Source organism: Myodes glareolus, chromosome 7 (assembly GCF_982192425.1).
Source record: "Myodes glareolus chromosome 7, mMyoGla1.1, whole genome shotgun sequence".
Classification (NCBI taxonomy): Eukaryota; Metazoa; Chordata; class Mammalia; order Rodentia; family Cricetidae; genus Myodes; species Myodes glareolus.
Window position 1 is genome coordinate 84,009,689 of NC_142032.1, and position 14,779 is coordinate 84,024,467.

The 14,779-nt window shown below is 42.1% G+C and overlaps 1 protein-coding gene across 3 annotated transcripts in view; it reads right to left on the reverse strand.

The window, feature by feature from the left end:
• LOC125417124 (phospholipid-transporting ATPase ABCA3-like) overlaps nt 1–14,779 on the reverse strand; it is a 108,431-nt gene that overhangs the window by 19,500 nt on the left and 74,152 nt on the right. For all 3 annotated transcript variants that reach the window (XM_085693012.2, XM_085693011.2, XM_085693013.2), the window contains exons 22-23: nt 12,283–12,505; nt 7,149–7,307 (exon numbers count right to left, since the gene is read on the reverse strand). In XM_085693012.2, the coding sequence (XP_085549138.2) occupies nt 7,149–7,307; nt 12,283–12,505 (382 nt within the window). The remainder of the gene's footprint in view (nt 1–7,148; nt 7,308–12,282; nt 12,506–14,779) is intronic.

Sequence of the window (14,779 nt, forward strand, 5' to 3'; positions counted from 1 at the left end):
CCATATGATCATTTCATTGGATGCTGAAAAAGCATTGGACAAAATTCAACACCCCTTTATGATAAAGGTGTTGGAGAGATTGGGTATACAAGGATCATACCTAAATATAATAAAAGCAATATATAGTAAGCCGACAGATAACATCAAATTGAATGGAGAGAAACTCAAAGCCATTCCACTAAAATCAGGAACATGACAAGGCTGTCCACTCTCTCCATACCTCTTCAATATAGTGCTTGAAGTTCTAGCAATAGCAATAAGACAACATAAGGGGATCAAGGGAATTCGAATTGGAAAGGATGAAGTTAAACTTTCGTTATTTGCAGACGATATGATAGTGTACATAAGCGACCCCAAAAACTCTACCAAAGAACTCCTACAGTTGATAAACACCTTTAGTAATGTGGCAGGATACAAGATCAACTCCAAAAAATCGGTTGCCCTCCTATACACAAAGGATAAAGAAGCAGAGAGGGAAATCAGAGAAACATCACCTTTCATGATAGCCACAAATAGCATAAAATATCTTGGGGTAACTCTAACCAAGGAAGTGAAAGGCCTATTTGACAAGAACTTTAAGTCCTTGAAGAAAGAAATTGAGGAGGATACCAGAAAATGGAAAGACCTCCCCTGCTCTTGGATTGGGAGAATCAACATAGTAAAAATGGCAATTCTATCAAAAGCAATCTATAGATTCAATGCAATTCCCATCAAAATCCCATCAAACATCTTCACAGACCTTGAGAGAACAATAATCAAGTTTATATGGAAAAACAAAAAACCCAGGATAGCCAAAACAATCTTATACAATAAAGGAACTTCTGGAGGCATTACCATCCCTGACTTCAAACTCTATTACAGAGCAACAGTATTGAAAACAGCTTGGTATTGGCATAACAACAGAGAAGTCGACCTATGGAATCGAATAGAAGACCCGGGTATTAACCCACAAACGTATGAACACCTGATATTTGACAAGGGAGCTAAAGGTATACAATGGAAGAAGGAAAGCATCTTTAACAAATGGTGCTGGCATAACTGGATGTCAACCTGTAGAAGAATGAAAATAGATCCATATCTATCACCATGCACAAAACTCAGGTCCAAATGGATTAAAGACATCAACATTAATCCGACCACTTTGAACCTGATAGAAGAGAAAGTGGGAAGTAGTCTACAAGATATAGGCACAGGAGACCAGTTCCTAAGCAGAACCCCAGGAGCTCAGACAATAAGAGAAGCAATGAATAAATGAGACCTACTGAAACTGAGAAGCTTCTGTAAAGCAAAGGACACTGTCAGTAAGACAAAAAGGCTACCTTCCGACTGGGAGAAGATCTTCACAAATCCCTCATCAGACAAAGGTCTGATCTCCAAAATATACAAAGAACTCAAGAAACTAGACACTAAAACTCTAATTAACCCAATTAAAAAATGGGGTACTGAACTGAACAGAGAATTCACAACAGATGAACTTCGAATGGCCAAAAGACACTTAAGGTCATGCTCAACCTCCTTAGCGATCAGGGAAACGCAAATCAAAACAACTTTGAGGTATCATCTTACCTGTCAGAATAGCCAAACTCAAAAACACCAATGATAGCCTATGCTGGAGAGGATGTGGAATGAGGGGAACACTCGTCCATTGTTGGTGGGAATGCAAACTTGTGTAGCCACTATGGAAATCAGTGTGGCGTTTTCTCAGGAAACTGGGAGTCAACCTCCCTCAGGATCCAGCAATTCCACTCTTGGGAATATACCCAAGAGATGCCCTAACATACTACAAAAGCATTTGTTCAACTATGTTCATAGCAGCACTATTTGTAATAGCCAGAACCTGGAAACAACCTAGGTGCCCCTCAATAGAAGAATGGTTAAAGAAGGTGTGGAACATATACACATTAGAGTTTTACTCAGCGGTAAAAAACAATGACATCTTGAATTTTGCATGCAAATGGATGGAAATAGAAAACGCTTTACTGAGTGAGGTAAGCCAGACCCAAAAAGAGGAATATGGTATGTATTCACTCATAAGTGGATTCTAACCATAATTAAAGGTCTTTGAGCCTATTATTTGTGATCCTAGAGAAGCTAAATAAGAAGGTGAACCTGATGAAAATCATGTAGCTATCATCCTGGAGATTGGAAATAGACAAGAGTCCCAGGTAACCTCGGGTGCTTGGGGGGGTGGGAGGGTTGTTGGAAGGGGAGAGGGTTAGAGAGAAGGGAGTAGGGGAGGAATGGGGAAAGCTCGGTGGATTGGGATGGGGGGGAGGGAGGAAGGATGGATATGGGATCAGGGAAGAATATATTTCAACTAAGGGAGTCATTTTAGGGTTTACAGGAGACTTGATTATAAATGGGATCCCAGGTCCAAGGAGAGATCCCCAGATTTTTCTCTGGACAGAGGAGAGGGTGCCTGAAACGGCCTTGGCCCATAACCATACTGATGAATATTTTGTTTATTACCATAGAATCTTCATCTGGCGATGGATGCAGATAGAGACAGAGACCCACATCGGAACACTGGACTTAACTCCCTAGGTCCAAACGAGAAGCAGAAGGAAAGAGAACATGAGCAAAGAAGGCAAGATCAGAGAGAACCTTCATCCGACGATGCATGGCAATACAGACGGAGACCCACATTGGAGCACCGGACTGAGCCCCCCAGGTCCAAATGAGAAGCAGAAGGAGGAAGAAAATGAAAAAGGAAATAAGGACTGCGAGGGATGCGATCACCCACTGATACAAGGGGACGGATCTAATGAGAGTTTACCAAGGCCAGTTGGACTGGGACTGAACGAGGACGCAATCCAACCAGATTCTCTGAATGTGGCCGGATTCTCTGAATGTGGCTGGCCCGGAGTCTTTCTGAAAAGCCATTGACAATGGCACTGGGACTTGTTTCCTCTGCATATACTGGATTTTGCGGATCCAGTCTGTCTGGACACTCACCTTCCTGGACCTGGAGGGAGGTGGGGGGAGGAACTTGAACTTCTCACAGGGCAGGAAACCCTGACTGCTCTTAGGGATGGAGAGGGAGGAGGAGAGGGAGTAGGGGGAGTGGGAGGTTGGTGGGAGGAGGGGCGGAAATGGAAACTTTTATAATTTAATAAAATTACTTTAAAAAAAAACAAACAAGGAAGGCCCAGAGATCATGGATTTCCCTGAGAACGGGAAACAGAAGAGATCTCCTGAGGGTGAGCGAAAAGATGAGGGGATGGGAACAGGAGAGATTGGGTTGTGCGGGTTGGAGGTTGGGTGGAGGAAGAGAGTAATGAAAGCAATAACTTGATTTGGAGGGTACATTTTGGGGTTAGGGACAAACCTGGTGCCAGAGAAACCCCCAGGAGTCCAAAGGATGACTCAAGCTGAGACTCCTAGCAATAGTGGAGAGGGTGCCTGAATTGGCCTTCCCCTATAATTAGACTGGTGACTACCCTAATTGCCATCAGAGAGCCTTCATCTGGTAACAGATTGAGGTGGATGCAGAGATCTACATGCAAGCACGGGGAGGGGGGGATCCTGTCAAAGAAAGGGAATGGATTGTACAAGCCAGGGCGCCAAGGTCATGATGGGGGAACCCACAGAGGCATCTGACCTGAGCTACTGGGAGCTCAAAGACTCTGGACCAACTGCTAGGGAGCCTTCATGGGAGCAATCTAGGCCCTCTGCATGTGTGTGTGACAGTTGTGTATCTTGGTCTGTTTGTGGGGTTCCTAGCAGTGAGATTATGACCTGTCCCTGGTGCTTGAGTTAGCTTTTGGGAGCCTATTTCCTTTGCTAGGTTGTCTAGCTCAGCCTTGATGTAGGGGGAAGAATTTGTCCCTGCCTCAACTTGATGTGCCATGCTTTACTCCTATGGAAGTCCTGTCCCTTTCTGAACAGAGACAGAGGACGAATGGATGAGGGTGCAAGAAATGGGAGTTGGGGTAGGGAACTGGAGGAGAGGAGGGAAGGAAAACTGTGGTCAGTATATAAAATAAATGAAAAATAAATAAATAAAAAGTATAAGCAGCAAGAAATAACTATATCACCAGGCCGCAGAGTTGGCTCAGTGGTAAAGAGCCCTGACTGCTCTTCCAGAGGACCAGAATTTAGTTTTCTCTACCCACATTGAGTAGTTCACAAACACTTGTTATTCCAGCTCCCTGGGCTCTGATGCCATCTTCTGGCCTACACGGGCACCTGCTCTCATGCATTTACACGATTAAAAATAAAATATTAAAAAATATACAGCACATATGAAAAGTCTTAACAGAAAAACCAGCATATTTCTCACTAGACACAGGGACAACAAAGAGCACATGGAATGGTACATTTAACATACTGAAGGGAAAACAAAACAACCCCAAAAATAGAATGAAAACCTGCCAACTGATAATACTATGCCAGGCAAACTCTCCTTTAGAAATAGGGAGACAGAAGGCGAGACAGGGAGAGAGAAGGGAGAAGGGAAAGACTGGGGAGAGCCTAGGGGAGTGGGAGGGTGGAGATGGAGGATATAGGAGCAGAGAAGAAGATATCTACATTAAGGGAACCATTATAGGGTTGGCAAGAGACTTGGCTCTAGAGAGGTTCCCAGGTGTCCATGGGGATGTCCCCAGCTAGGTCCTTGGACAGCAGAGGAGAGGGTGCCTGAACTGTCCATGCCCACTATCACACTGATCTCGAATATCACCACAAAATCTTTGTCCGGTAATGGATGGAGATAGAGACAGAGACCCTCATCAGAGCACTGGACTGAGCTCCCAAGGTCCAAATGAAGAGCAGAGGAGGGAGAAGATGAGCAAGAAAGTCAGGACCACGAGGGGTTGTTCCGCCCCCTGAGACAGTGTGCCTGTTCTAATGGGAGCTCACCAAATCCAGTTGGACCAGGACTGAACAAGCATGTGATCAAACCAGATTCTCTGAATGTGACTGACAATGGGGGCTGACTGAGCAGCCATTGATAATGGCAGTGACTTGTTTCTACTGCATGTACTGGCTTTTTGGGACTCTAGTCTATTTCGATGCACAGCTTCCTAGGCCTGGATGTAGCGGGAGGGACTTGGACTTCCCACAGGGCAGGGTGCCCTGCCCATTCTTAAGGAGGGAGGGGAAGAGAGGAGGGTGAGTGCAATGAGGATGAAGGAAATGGGAAAAGAAAAGAAAAAGAAAAAAGAAAGAATTAAAAAAATAAAATAAAACAAAATTCAAAAAAAAAAAACAAAAGAAGTAGGGAGACAGGCAAAAACACATTCTAAGACATGTAAAGGCTGAATTTATGATCATTTGACCTGCCTTGTAAGAAAGAGTGGACGCCCAAGAGCTTCAGTGAGTCACAACGGACACAAACATCCAACAATACAAAAGTCATAAGTAAAATTAATCATCCAGGCAAAAACCTTCAATGTCACCATACGGGGAGAGTGAAAAACACATCTCTAGATGGGAGGACTCAGAAACAAACAGCTGTAATGACAGCACAAACTGAGCCTTCAAAACTATAAATGTGTGGGCAAGCAGACACAGGGTAGGGGAACTCAGTTAAAATACGAATTTTTCTTTTCTTTTTGTCCTTTAATCAACATCAGTAGCCCAGAGTGACATGTAGCTTGGAGCGGCAACAGTATCACCTCTTTCCTTATGATCGAAGGGTGACGGTGACAAGGGCCATGAGGATGTGGGGGCAGAGGAAAGGCCACTAATGGTTGGATGTGAATTAGCACAGAAAATGAAAGATATACGAAGGTTCCTCAAAACATTAGATGTGAAATTACCATGACTCGGTAGCAACTGTAATGTGTTTATATCCGAAGGAAATGGAATCAAAGAGACATCTGTGTCTCTGTGTTTACTGCAACACTATGAACAACGGCCAAGGAACAAAAGGTACGATGTCTGCCACCTGAAGACCGGACCAGGGAAAACATGGTTTCTATAACAGACAAGCAGGGGACTACTCATCCATAGAAATGGATGAACTCTTGGCACTTGTGACAACCTGGATGGAACTGAGGGACATTAAATAATATAAAATAGACACCCACACATGTGCACACACGGACACAGTATGCTTTAGTCACATTAAAGAGAACTCTTCTGTAGTCTGTTTTGATGAGGATTCTGTGCACACACATGAAAAACATGCATTCTGCTGCTGTTGGATTAGCCTGCATGAACTTGATGTAGCTGGTGGCTAGAATTTTCCAGCTCATATGTGTCTCTTCTGATCCCTAGACTCCTTGTTCTATTCATTCTGTTCAAAAAAGAGCACCAAACCTCTAGCCAGCACGATGGACTTAACTTTTTGACTTGTTGCTCTCAAATTTGACTTGAAATTTCCTAACTCTTATGAATTGATGAATGATCTGACTTCTTGGCCATACACCTAGTGTGCTTCCATTCACACTTATTCCTAAGCTGTTTGTTGGATTCTGGAAACGAGGCTGATGAAGTTACCCACTGTATCTTCCTCCAGACTTTACAGACTCCCCCTCTTCTCTCGCTTCCCCTCCGGCTACATCATTTGAACTCTCTCGGCGTGACTGGAATCTGGGGCACAACTGCTTCTATTTTCTCCTGTCGCAGACACTCATATCTACTGTCACATCTAGAGCCTGGCTTGTACTTCCCAGGTGCACTTGCCTTCTCTCCGTTTCCGTTGTGAGAGGGCTTCACAGTGTACAATAGGTGTGCGGCCTCCTCCTGAGACATCTCTCAAGCTGGAATGCTTACCCCTGCCTCTTCACTGAGCTTGTGTTCTTCTCTCACTACCAAAGTAACTCTTTAACTACGCATTCACAAACCTTTACACATCTCTCATGTGCCCAGCCCCAGGTTAGACAAGACATAATCTAACACTGGTTGGCACCTCTTCTTCAAACGCTAGTATGTAGGGGAGCAGCCTGATGGAAATGTAAATTCAATGAAGAGAGTAACTACCTCCTCTCTATGGAGACCCTTCTCATGAGAGGAAATGTGTACACATTTTGAATCTTAGCTAAGCTGTGTTTGTGACATAGTGCATGATATTCTCTCAAATAGTAGATGGCAATGCATAATTTGATCTGCTGCACAGATACCCAGTGATACTAAAAATTATTCACATGTAAAGTGATATAATTCTTGACTCTCATGAATCACAGAGAGCCTCAAATACTTACCATTTTCACGGCAAATTTCCAAGATTTTAGCATATTCTGAAGAACATATTTTCTTCAACTCTTGCATGTTATAGTATTTGTAGATGCTCATCCCAAGGTTATACATGGGTAACAACAGCAGCGAGTCAAGTATGAAGGTCTTAGTCCTGGAGCTGATGTCTATGATTTAATAGATAACATTAGCATGCTCTGACAAAATTAAACTGAGAAAATGACAAGGCATAGCATTATTCTCAAGGAATTCTAGTCTATGCTTGATGTTCTAGAACACAACTTTATCAATGATTACAGTCTGGGAAAATCCTTTAAGGAAAGCTGATGTGTATATGATCGGCTATCTGAGAGAGCAGAAGAGCATTGGCTGCTACTTCTTGCACCTCCTTTGCTGTGCGATCCATGAAGAAGTAAGGTTATATCAGGCATGGTGGTATGAACTTGCAGTCCTAGAACTCAGAAGCCGAGGCAGGAAGATCAGGAGTTTGAGAGCAGCTTGAGCTACATAGTGAGAGTTCTAGGCCAATCTTCCCTACAACTCTATGACCTGTCTCAAGTATTACTTAATTAAAGGAAATTTAGTTTAATATTCAACAGTAAAGAATGGGTTAGAAGTGATTGATCAGTTGAAAAAATCCATCTTTAAAGGAACAAATTTAAAGCTGAGGCTCTCAAAAGACTAACAGCATAATTAATTATACAAAATAGGTTTCACTATGACATTTTATTCTGATGTGCTAATTTAACTATATATAATCTATATTCTTTCTATATTTATAAGAACAAAGATAGCCACTAGTAGAGAAGAACAAATGATAGAGAAAGAGAGAAGTCCTTATGTAATTTATAATTTGTTCAGTAGCTGATGTCATGACAAGATTATTAAAAAAGGTCATAATTGCTGTTAGTACATAAAGTCTTAAAAAAATAATTTGGGACATCAACTTCTCAATGTCAGGGCTTACAGGATAGTGTTAAAGGGCTGTTACCTGGCATCTGTCACCAAGCATACCAATTTCTTCTAAAGAGCAAAGTGACTCCTTGGGAGATAAGGTGCTAGAAACGGATATAATGGGGTATAGAGCAAGATGAAAATAGACAAAAAATGCAATGTGAAGGCACAGGTATTAAATTATTTATCCCTGAGCAAGCATGCCACTTTCTGTGGCCAAGTATTGACCAGTCAGAGCAAAATGCCAACAAATCACACCATGTACCAATCACAGTAGGAAGGCCTTCTTGTTGGATCTGCTCCACAAGATCCTCCACCCTGAACCTGCAAAGGTCAGGGATGCTCTGGAGGTCTTCCCATGGTTCCTACGGAGAATTTGTGCCACCCTTTGACATTCCCCTGTAGCTTTCCTAATATCTAATGCTGCTGAACATCTCATATAGTTGGCATTCATGTATATTTCACGGGAAACACTTGTTTAAAGCCCTTCATACATTTTATTGGGGGGATATTTGCCTTTTTGTTTTTGATGGGTAAAAAAGCATTGTCTTTTCTATAGACTAGATTATAACTGACCTTATCGAATATGCACTTGGGAGTTATTTGTGCTGACACGGTTTGCCTTCCTTTATACCTGATGCACAAAGGGTTTCATTTTGGCGACAGTTAATTCACACACCTTTTCCTCCACAGCCTGTACTTCTGGTGTCACATCTAAGAATCCTTTGCCAAGCTCAGAGAGACTTCGTACTGATTTCCTTCCTAGCTTTATGTCCCAACTCTGAAATGTAGACCACTGAACTCACTTTTGTCAATGGTATAACACAGGTTTCAACTTCACTCCTCTGGGTGCAGTCTCTCATTTTCAGGGGGGGGGGTACTATTTATCAAAGACCCTATTCCATTGGATGATCTTGGAGTCTTATTGCAAATCAAGAGACCTTATAAGTGAGGAGGTTTTTTTTAATGTCTGGGCTTTCTGGTGCATTCATTATATTATCCATACACAACCTAGGCATTTGTCATTGCACCAGGACAATCCCACTTGAAGCGCTGTACATTCACAGTAAATTTTGATGGCAGAGCCTGTGAGAAGCCCACCGTTGTTCCACTGAGATTCCACAGGAGTCTGGAGCATGCTCATTTCTGTGAAAATCAGTGCTGTCGGAATCTCCCTAGGGACTATGCTGGGTGTATCTGTCAGTTTGGGCAGAATCTTAGCATTGTTGATACAGTCGAACTGGAAACTGGGCACCTTTACATTTGCTTTGTTTTCAGTGATGTTTCAGTTTTTAGTGGACAAGTCTTTTGTCTCCTTGGAGTTTTCTGAAATATTTTCTTTAGATCCCATGATGAGTTAAATTTCTTTAAGCTCATTTTAGATTGTTTGTTGCAGATGTAGAGAAATAAGCCGAGGCTTGTGTGTTACTCTGTCACCCTGGAACTGACTGAGCGTTCCTTAGCTATAGTCACTTTCCTATGGATTTCTTGTGATTTTTCTCTATATATGATCATATTTCATTAATTATTCAAACTATGGGTTTAATTATCATATTTTATACATGTATATAATATACCTTAGTCATATACCCTTTCCTTTCCTCACTCCCACCGATCCCTTACTCTTTCAGAATGTCTCCTAATCTACTTCCATAGCTTTAAAAGAGCTATTAGTGTATTCTTTAAGTGATGTAAATTATATTATATACACGAATGCCTTTGAATGATATAATTTCCATGTTTGGGGGTTTGCTGTTGTTCCTGCCCTTGGACAATCTGTTTTCTATCTTAACTGTAATGTCATCTTCCAAACACTGAAGAGTCATTTCATAATCTACAATCCTACTGAATCGTACACTGTTTCCCATAAAAGCTGGATTGTGAGCTAAGTAAAGCAGAGACACAGTTCTCTGAGCAACCCCTGCTAAGAGCAGAATGGACCAACATACAAGCGTATGAAGAAAGCCTGCTTCTTTCCCAATAGTCAAAGATTGGGTTCCACATTGGGAGCATGAACTCCTTCAAGACATCAAGACTGCCATCAAGTTGGCATAGGGGTAGGCAAGACATGCAAGTATGCCATTAATCTTCCCTACCGTCTTCCATTGCTTCAATATTGATCCAGTAGTCAATCATTTCCAATAAATGTTTGACGCTTTGTAAAGCTTGGTCAGAGTCAGTTCTGATGGTTTCTGTTGCATTTTCTTGATGATCTTTTGAGAAGATAGGGCATTTGGTGCTCAATACGCAGCTATTTTCTGAAACTTCCTAACTAAATATTCCCAGTACTTTATTACTTCCATCTTATGGTAGAATTTTCAAACAGAAAAAGGTAAGTACAGTTTCTAAAAATCCTCCATGAAATCATTGAGATAGTCCCATGACATTTTCCTCATTCTTAATTCTTTGAAAATTCTATACACTATATTTTATCATATTTACACCCTCCCTCCTACCAAATCCCCTCTACTTCTCTGTCTCTCTGAGACAGGGTTTCTCTGTAGTTTTGGAGCCTGTCCTGGAACTCGCTCTGTAGACCAAGCTGGCCCTGAACTCACAGAGGTCTGACTGCCTCTGCCTCCAGAGTGCTGGGATTAAAGTGTGTGCCACCACCACCCTGCCCTTTCTTTTCTTTCTGAAACACAGAACTTTGCTCTCTCTCTCTCTCTCTCTCTCTCTCTCTCTCTCTCTCTCTCTCTCTCTCTCTTTCTCTCTCTCTCTCATTTTTAACCATCCAAGCAGTTTATGCTGCATATATACTCTTATATGTATGGCCTTCACTAGAAGACACTTAATTCACTAGGGGCCGTACCCTTAAATAAAACTGACTCTTCCTCTCCCAGCGCCTATCAACTGCCAATAGATGGCCTTGTGTCTGGTTTAAGTTGCCCAGCACTTGCACATGCTGTCTCAGTTGCTTTGCAGCTGCCCCGATGTGTTCAGAAAACAGTTTTCTTGTAGCCATCCACAGCTCCTGCTCTTACATTCTTTCTGCCCACTCTTCTGACACGATCCCTGAGTCTTGGGAGGAGGGAATGTGATACAGACATTGCTGTTTAGGATCGAACATTATGAAGTCATTCTCCACACATTGACTAGCTCCTTTATTTCCACGTGAAACTTCTGAACGTCTCTAAAGATTCCTGAGAGGAGATGTCCCTACAGCTGCTCAGAGTTACTGCTGAATAAACTCTCATTTTAGGTGAACATGTAAATGGCTCTGCACACTCAGATACTGATTTCATGATGACTGAAGGGTATTTTGTATTCTTCCTGCTTTTTCAGTTATGTGAATAGTTCTTTTCTCTAAATCTACTGTTTAGCAAACTTATAAAAATGAAGTTATAAACTGTTTATCAATGATGATCTATCAAATAAAAGAATCCATTTCAAATCAGTCACTCTTGACTCACTTCTTGATTCCCAAATGTCAGGCAAGTTTATGGGACAGGTAATTATGTAGTTGTATTTATTTAAGGGCACTTATTTAAATCAATATAAATTATACATTAGTGGTAATTTGTTATAGCAGAAATAGGAAATACTACAGAGGATAACTGATAGCAATGTGACTAATTTGGGGAATGAGATAATTAACAATTGATAATTGATAGCCAAATGACTAATTTGGGGAATGAGACTGAAGAACAACTTCTACAAATTAAAGAACAAATTCCTTTATCTGCCTTTAGTGGCATCCCTTGAAAAGTTACACCATAAATATTAAAGCACTCTCAAATAACCAAAGATCCAGTGGGAGGACACGACTTGATGGCAGGGGTTTGTTAGAAGCTTCTTTCTCCTGGTTTCTCCAGCACATATTGCTAAGTAACTTAGCACATGAATGTTTACGCTGTGCGTTGGTGAAGGAGCGGCAGCAGCCTTCAGTCTCAAGAGTCCCTCTTTGTGATCATCATCATTGTCCTTGAGTGTCACGATCAAAGAGGAAGCCCGAGAAAACAAAGCCTTAAAAAGGTGACTAGTTTATGATATTAGCGGCTCAATGTGGCCTTATGTTTCACTCAATCTAGTGTTATAATGTTAAAGGCACTTAATAAAGCTTATTAACTGATTTATTTTCCTCGGATAGCCAGAACAAAAGAACTGCGTAGTGCTGCTTTTCCAGAACGTCATTTTTCTTTACTTACAAGAAGCTCCTGAAGGGAAGAAAGTTTGCGAATCCCTTACCTGGGATGATGTTTACCACAGCATCCAGAATTATACTCATAAACCCTAAGCAGTGGTTGAGGACGAAGATCTTGATGTAGGCGCTGGTGCTACTGCTGTACAAGTAGCTTAGCAGGTAGATGAAGGGGATGACAGACCAGCCAAAGAGCAGGAGGATGAGCAGCGTGTCCAGGAAGTGGTACTGCTCCAACAGGATGTCCACATCAGTGATTAGGAACACCAGCTGAGACGGACACCGAGACACAAAGCAAACGATGTGCGTTAGCTTCTGTCTACACTGCTGAGTTTCATGGCCATAGCAACTGGCAGGTACTTTAGGGAGAGGCTGCTCAACTGTTTGGCTGACAGGGAGGCAAGGAGCTGCTGGAAGGGCTGAGCTGATAATGTTAAAAACCTGCCCCTGTTTAGTATCCACAGTCAAGCGCTGGGCCTTGTTCCAGGAGTCTAGCTGAAGAGAGGGAGGAGGGATTGTACAAGCCAGGGGGTCCAGGTGGTGATGGGGAAACCCACAGAGACAGCTTACCTAGCTCTGGGAGCTCAAAAACTCTGGACCAACAGCTAGAAAGCCTTCATGGGACCACCCTAGGCCCTCTGGATGTGGGTGACAGTTGTGTAGCTTTGTCTGTTTGTGGGACCCTTAATAACGGGATCAGAACCTGTCCCTGGTGCATGAAATGGTTTTGGGGAAGCTATTCCCCATGCTGGGATGCCTCCCACCGCCTTGATGCAGGGGGAGGAGTTTGATCCTGCCTCAACTTGATATGCTATGCTTTGTTGGCCCTCATGGGAGGCCTGCCCCTTTCTGAAGAGAGACCAAGGAAGAGTGGATGGTAGATGGGAAGTAGGGGGCAAAACAGGAGAGGAGGGAGGGAAACTGTGGTTGGTATGTAAAATAAATTTTAAAAAATTAATAAAAAAAAGAAAAAATGCCCCTAATGGCCTACTTCTAGTAACTAGACTCCACCTCCTAAAGGTACCATAGACCCCAGGCAGCCTTACCAGGAAGTGAACAAATTATCAAACTATGAGTCTTCGTAGGGCAGTTCAGATTCTGACTATAACACTCAATACCTAACCTAAAAGCCTGGAATCTTAGTGAAGGGAAAAAGGTCCCTTTGATGGAACTGACTTTCACCAACCAAATCGTTCTGTTGGTGAGCGACTTCCTCCCCACTGAGCGTGGCCATAGCTCTTGCCTTCTGCTTTGTCTTGACTGAGAATGCTTTCATTCCATTCTCCTACGGGACCAAGTTGCATTTTTTTCCTTTACTCCCAATTCCAAGGAAACTCACTCTCAACATCTCTGTTTTTACAAATCAGCTCACTTTGTAGAAATCTTCCTTTATTCCTTTCCTTCTTTTTATTGCCTTCCTTTTGTTAAGGTTAACACTAAAGGATCATAACTCTACATTGTAATACTAAGGTATTACATCATTCACTATTATTAAAATAATGATGTTCTTATGTTGGTTATGTTAATTATGCTAGCTTAAATTTTCTTATCATTATAAGGTTTTGTTTTAGAATTCCTTACAGGTTTTTTTGGGGGGGTGGATTCTCAAATTTCAGAGTTATTAAGACCATATTTTCTACTTTAGGGTTTGGGGTTTTGCTAGTTTTTCAACATCTGAATTTCTACGAAGAGGGCAGATTGTTTAAATAACTTTTCAAATATTTCCTAGTAAACTGAAGTGTGAAGGAAATAACCTGAGGTTTCAATCTTTAAAAATGTTTTATGGAGTCAACATTATGAGGAATGAGTGGGAAAACAGAGAATCTGAGGGAAGTTCCTCAAGGTACTTGGTGGGGAAGGAGGGAGAGGGCAGCCCTTGCCCAGACTGGGGATCAGAGCGGCTGCAGCACGGCTCCTGCCAGCAGCTTCTGACTGGATGAGGGAGATGACCCTGTGCTATCAGCTGCCGGAGGAATGGCTTAAGACTCTGAAGGACATTAAAGCCATGATGACTCTGTGGTAATTTTGTTTCGCTGAATGACTCCATAAAGAATCAGAAGGAATACCAGAAGATCAATTGGTCAAAAACTAAGAGAAAATGTAAAAATAGACACATATACCTACCTCAAAGTGCTCCAGATATCAATTTTCTCATAATAAACTTAGAACACATGCATTTGACATAGCTCTCCAGTTAATAAGAATAGTTACATAGAGAAATGGTTGTGAACGGGATTGCTACAGTGAGTGGTATCTGTTATGTGTTTCAGAAATAGCTACAAGAATGGACCAACACAGACAACCGGTGAAGCGGTGAGGGCTGCGCTGACCACACCGGTCTGATCACTGCATGCTGTATTCCCGTTCCAGAATCACACACTCTACTCCAGAGCAGGCACAGCTGTAATGTGCAAATTTGCACAGATAGTAACAGATACAGAGAGCATCCGCTGATAGGTGAAGAATTTGGTGTTCTGTGTGTTTCTTGTATTTCTATAGGTGTTTCTTAAATTTGGGGGCATTTTTTTCTATGACCTTGTTGAA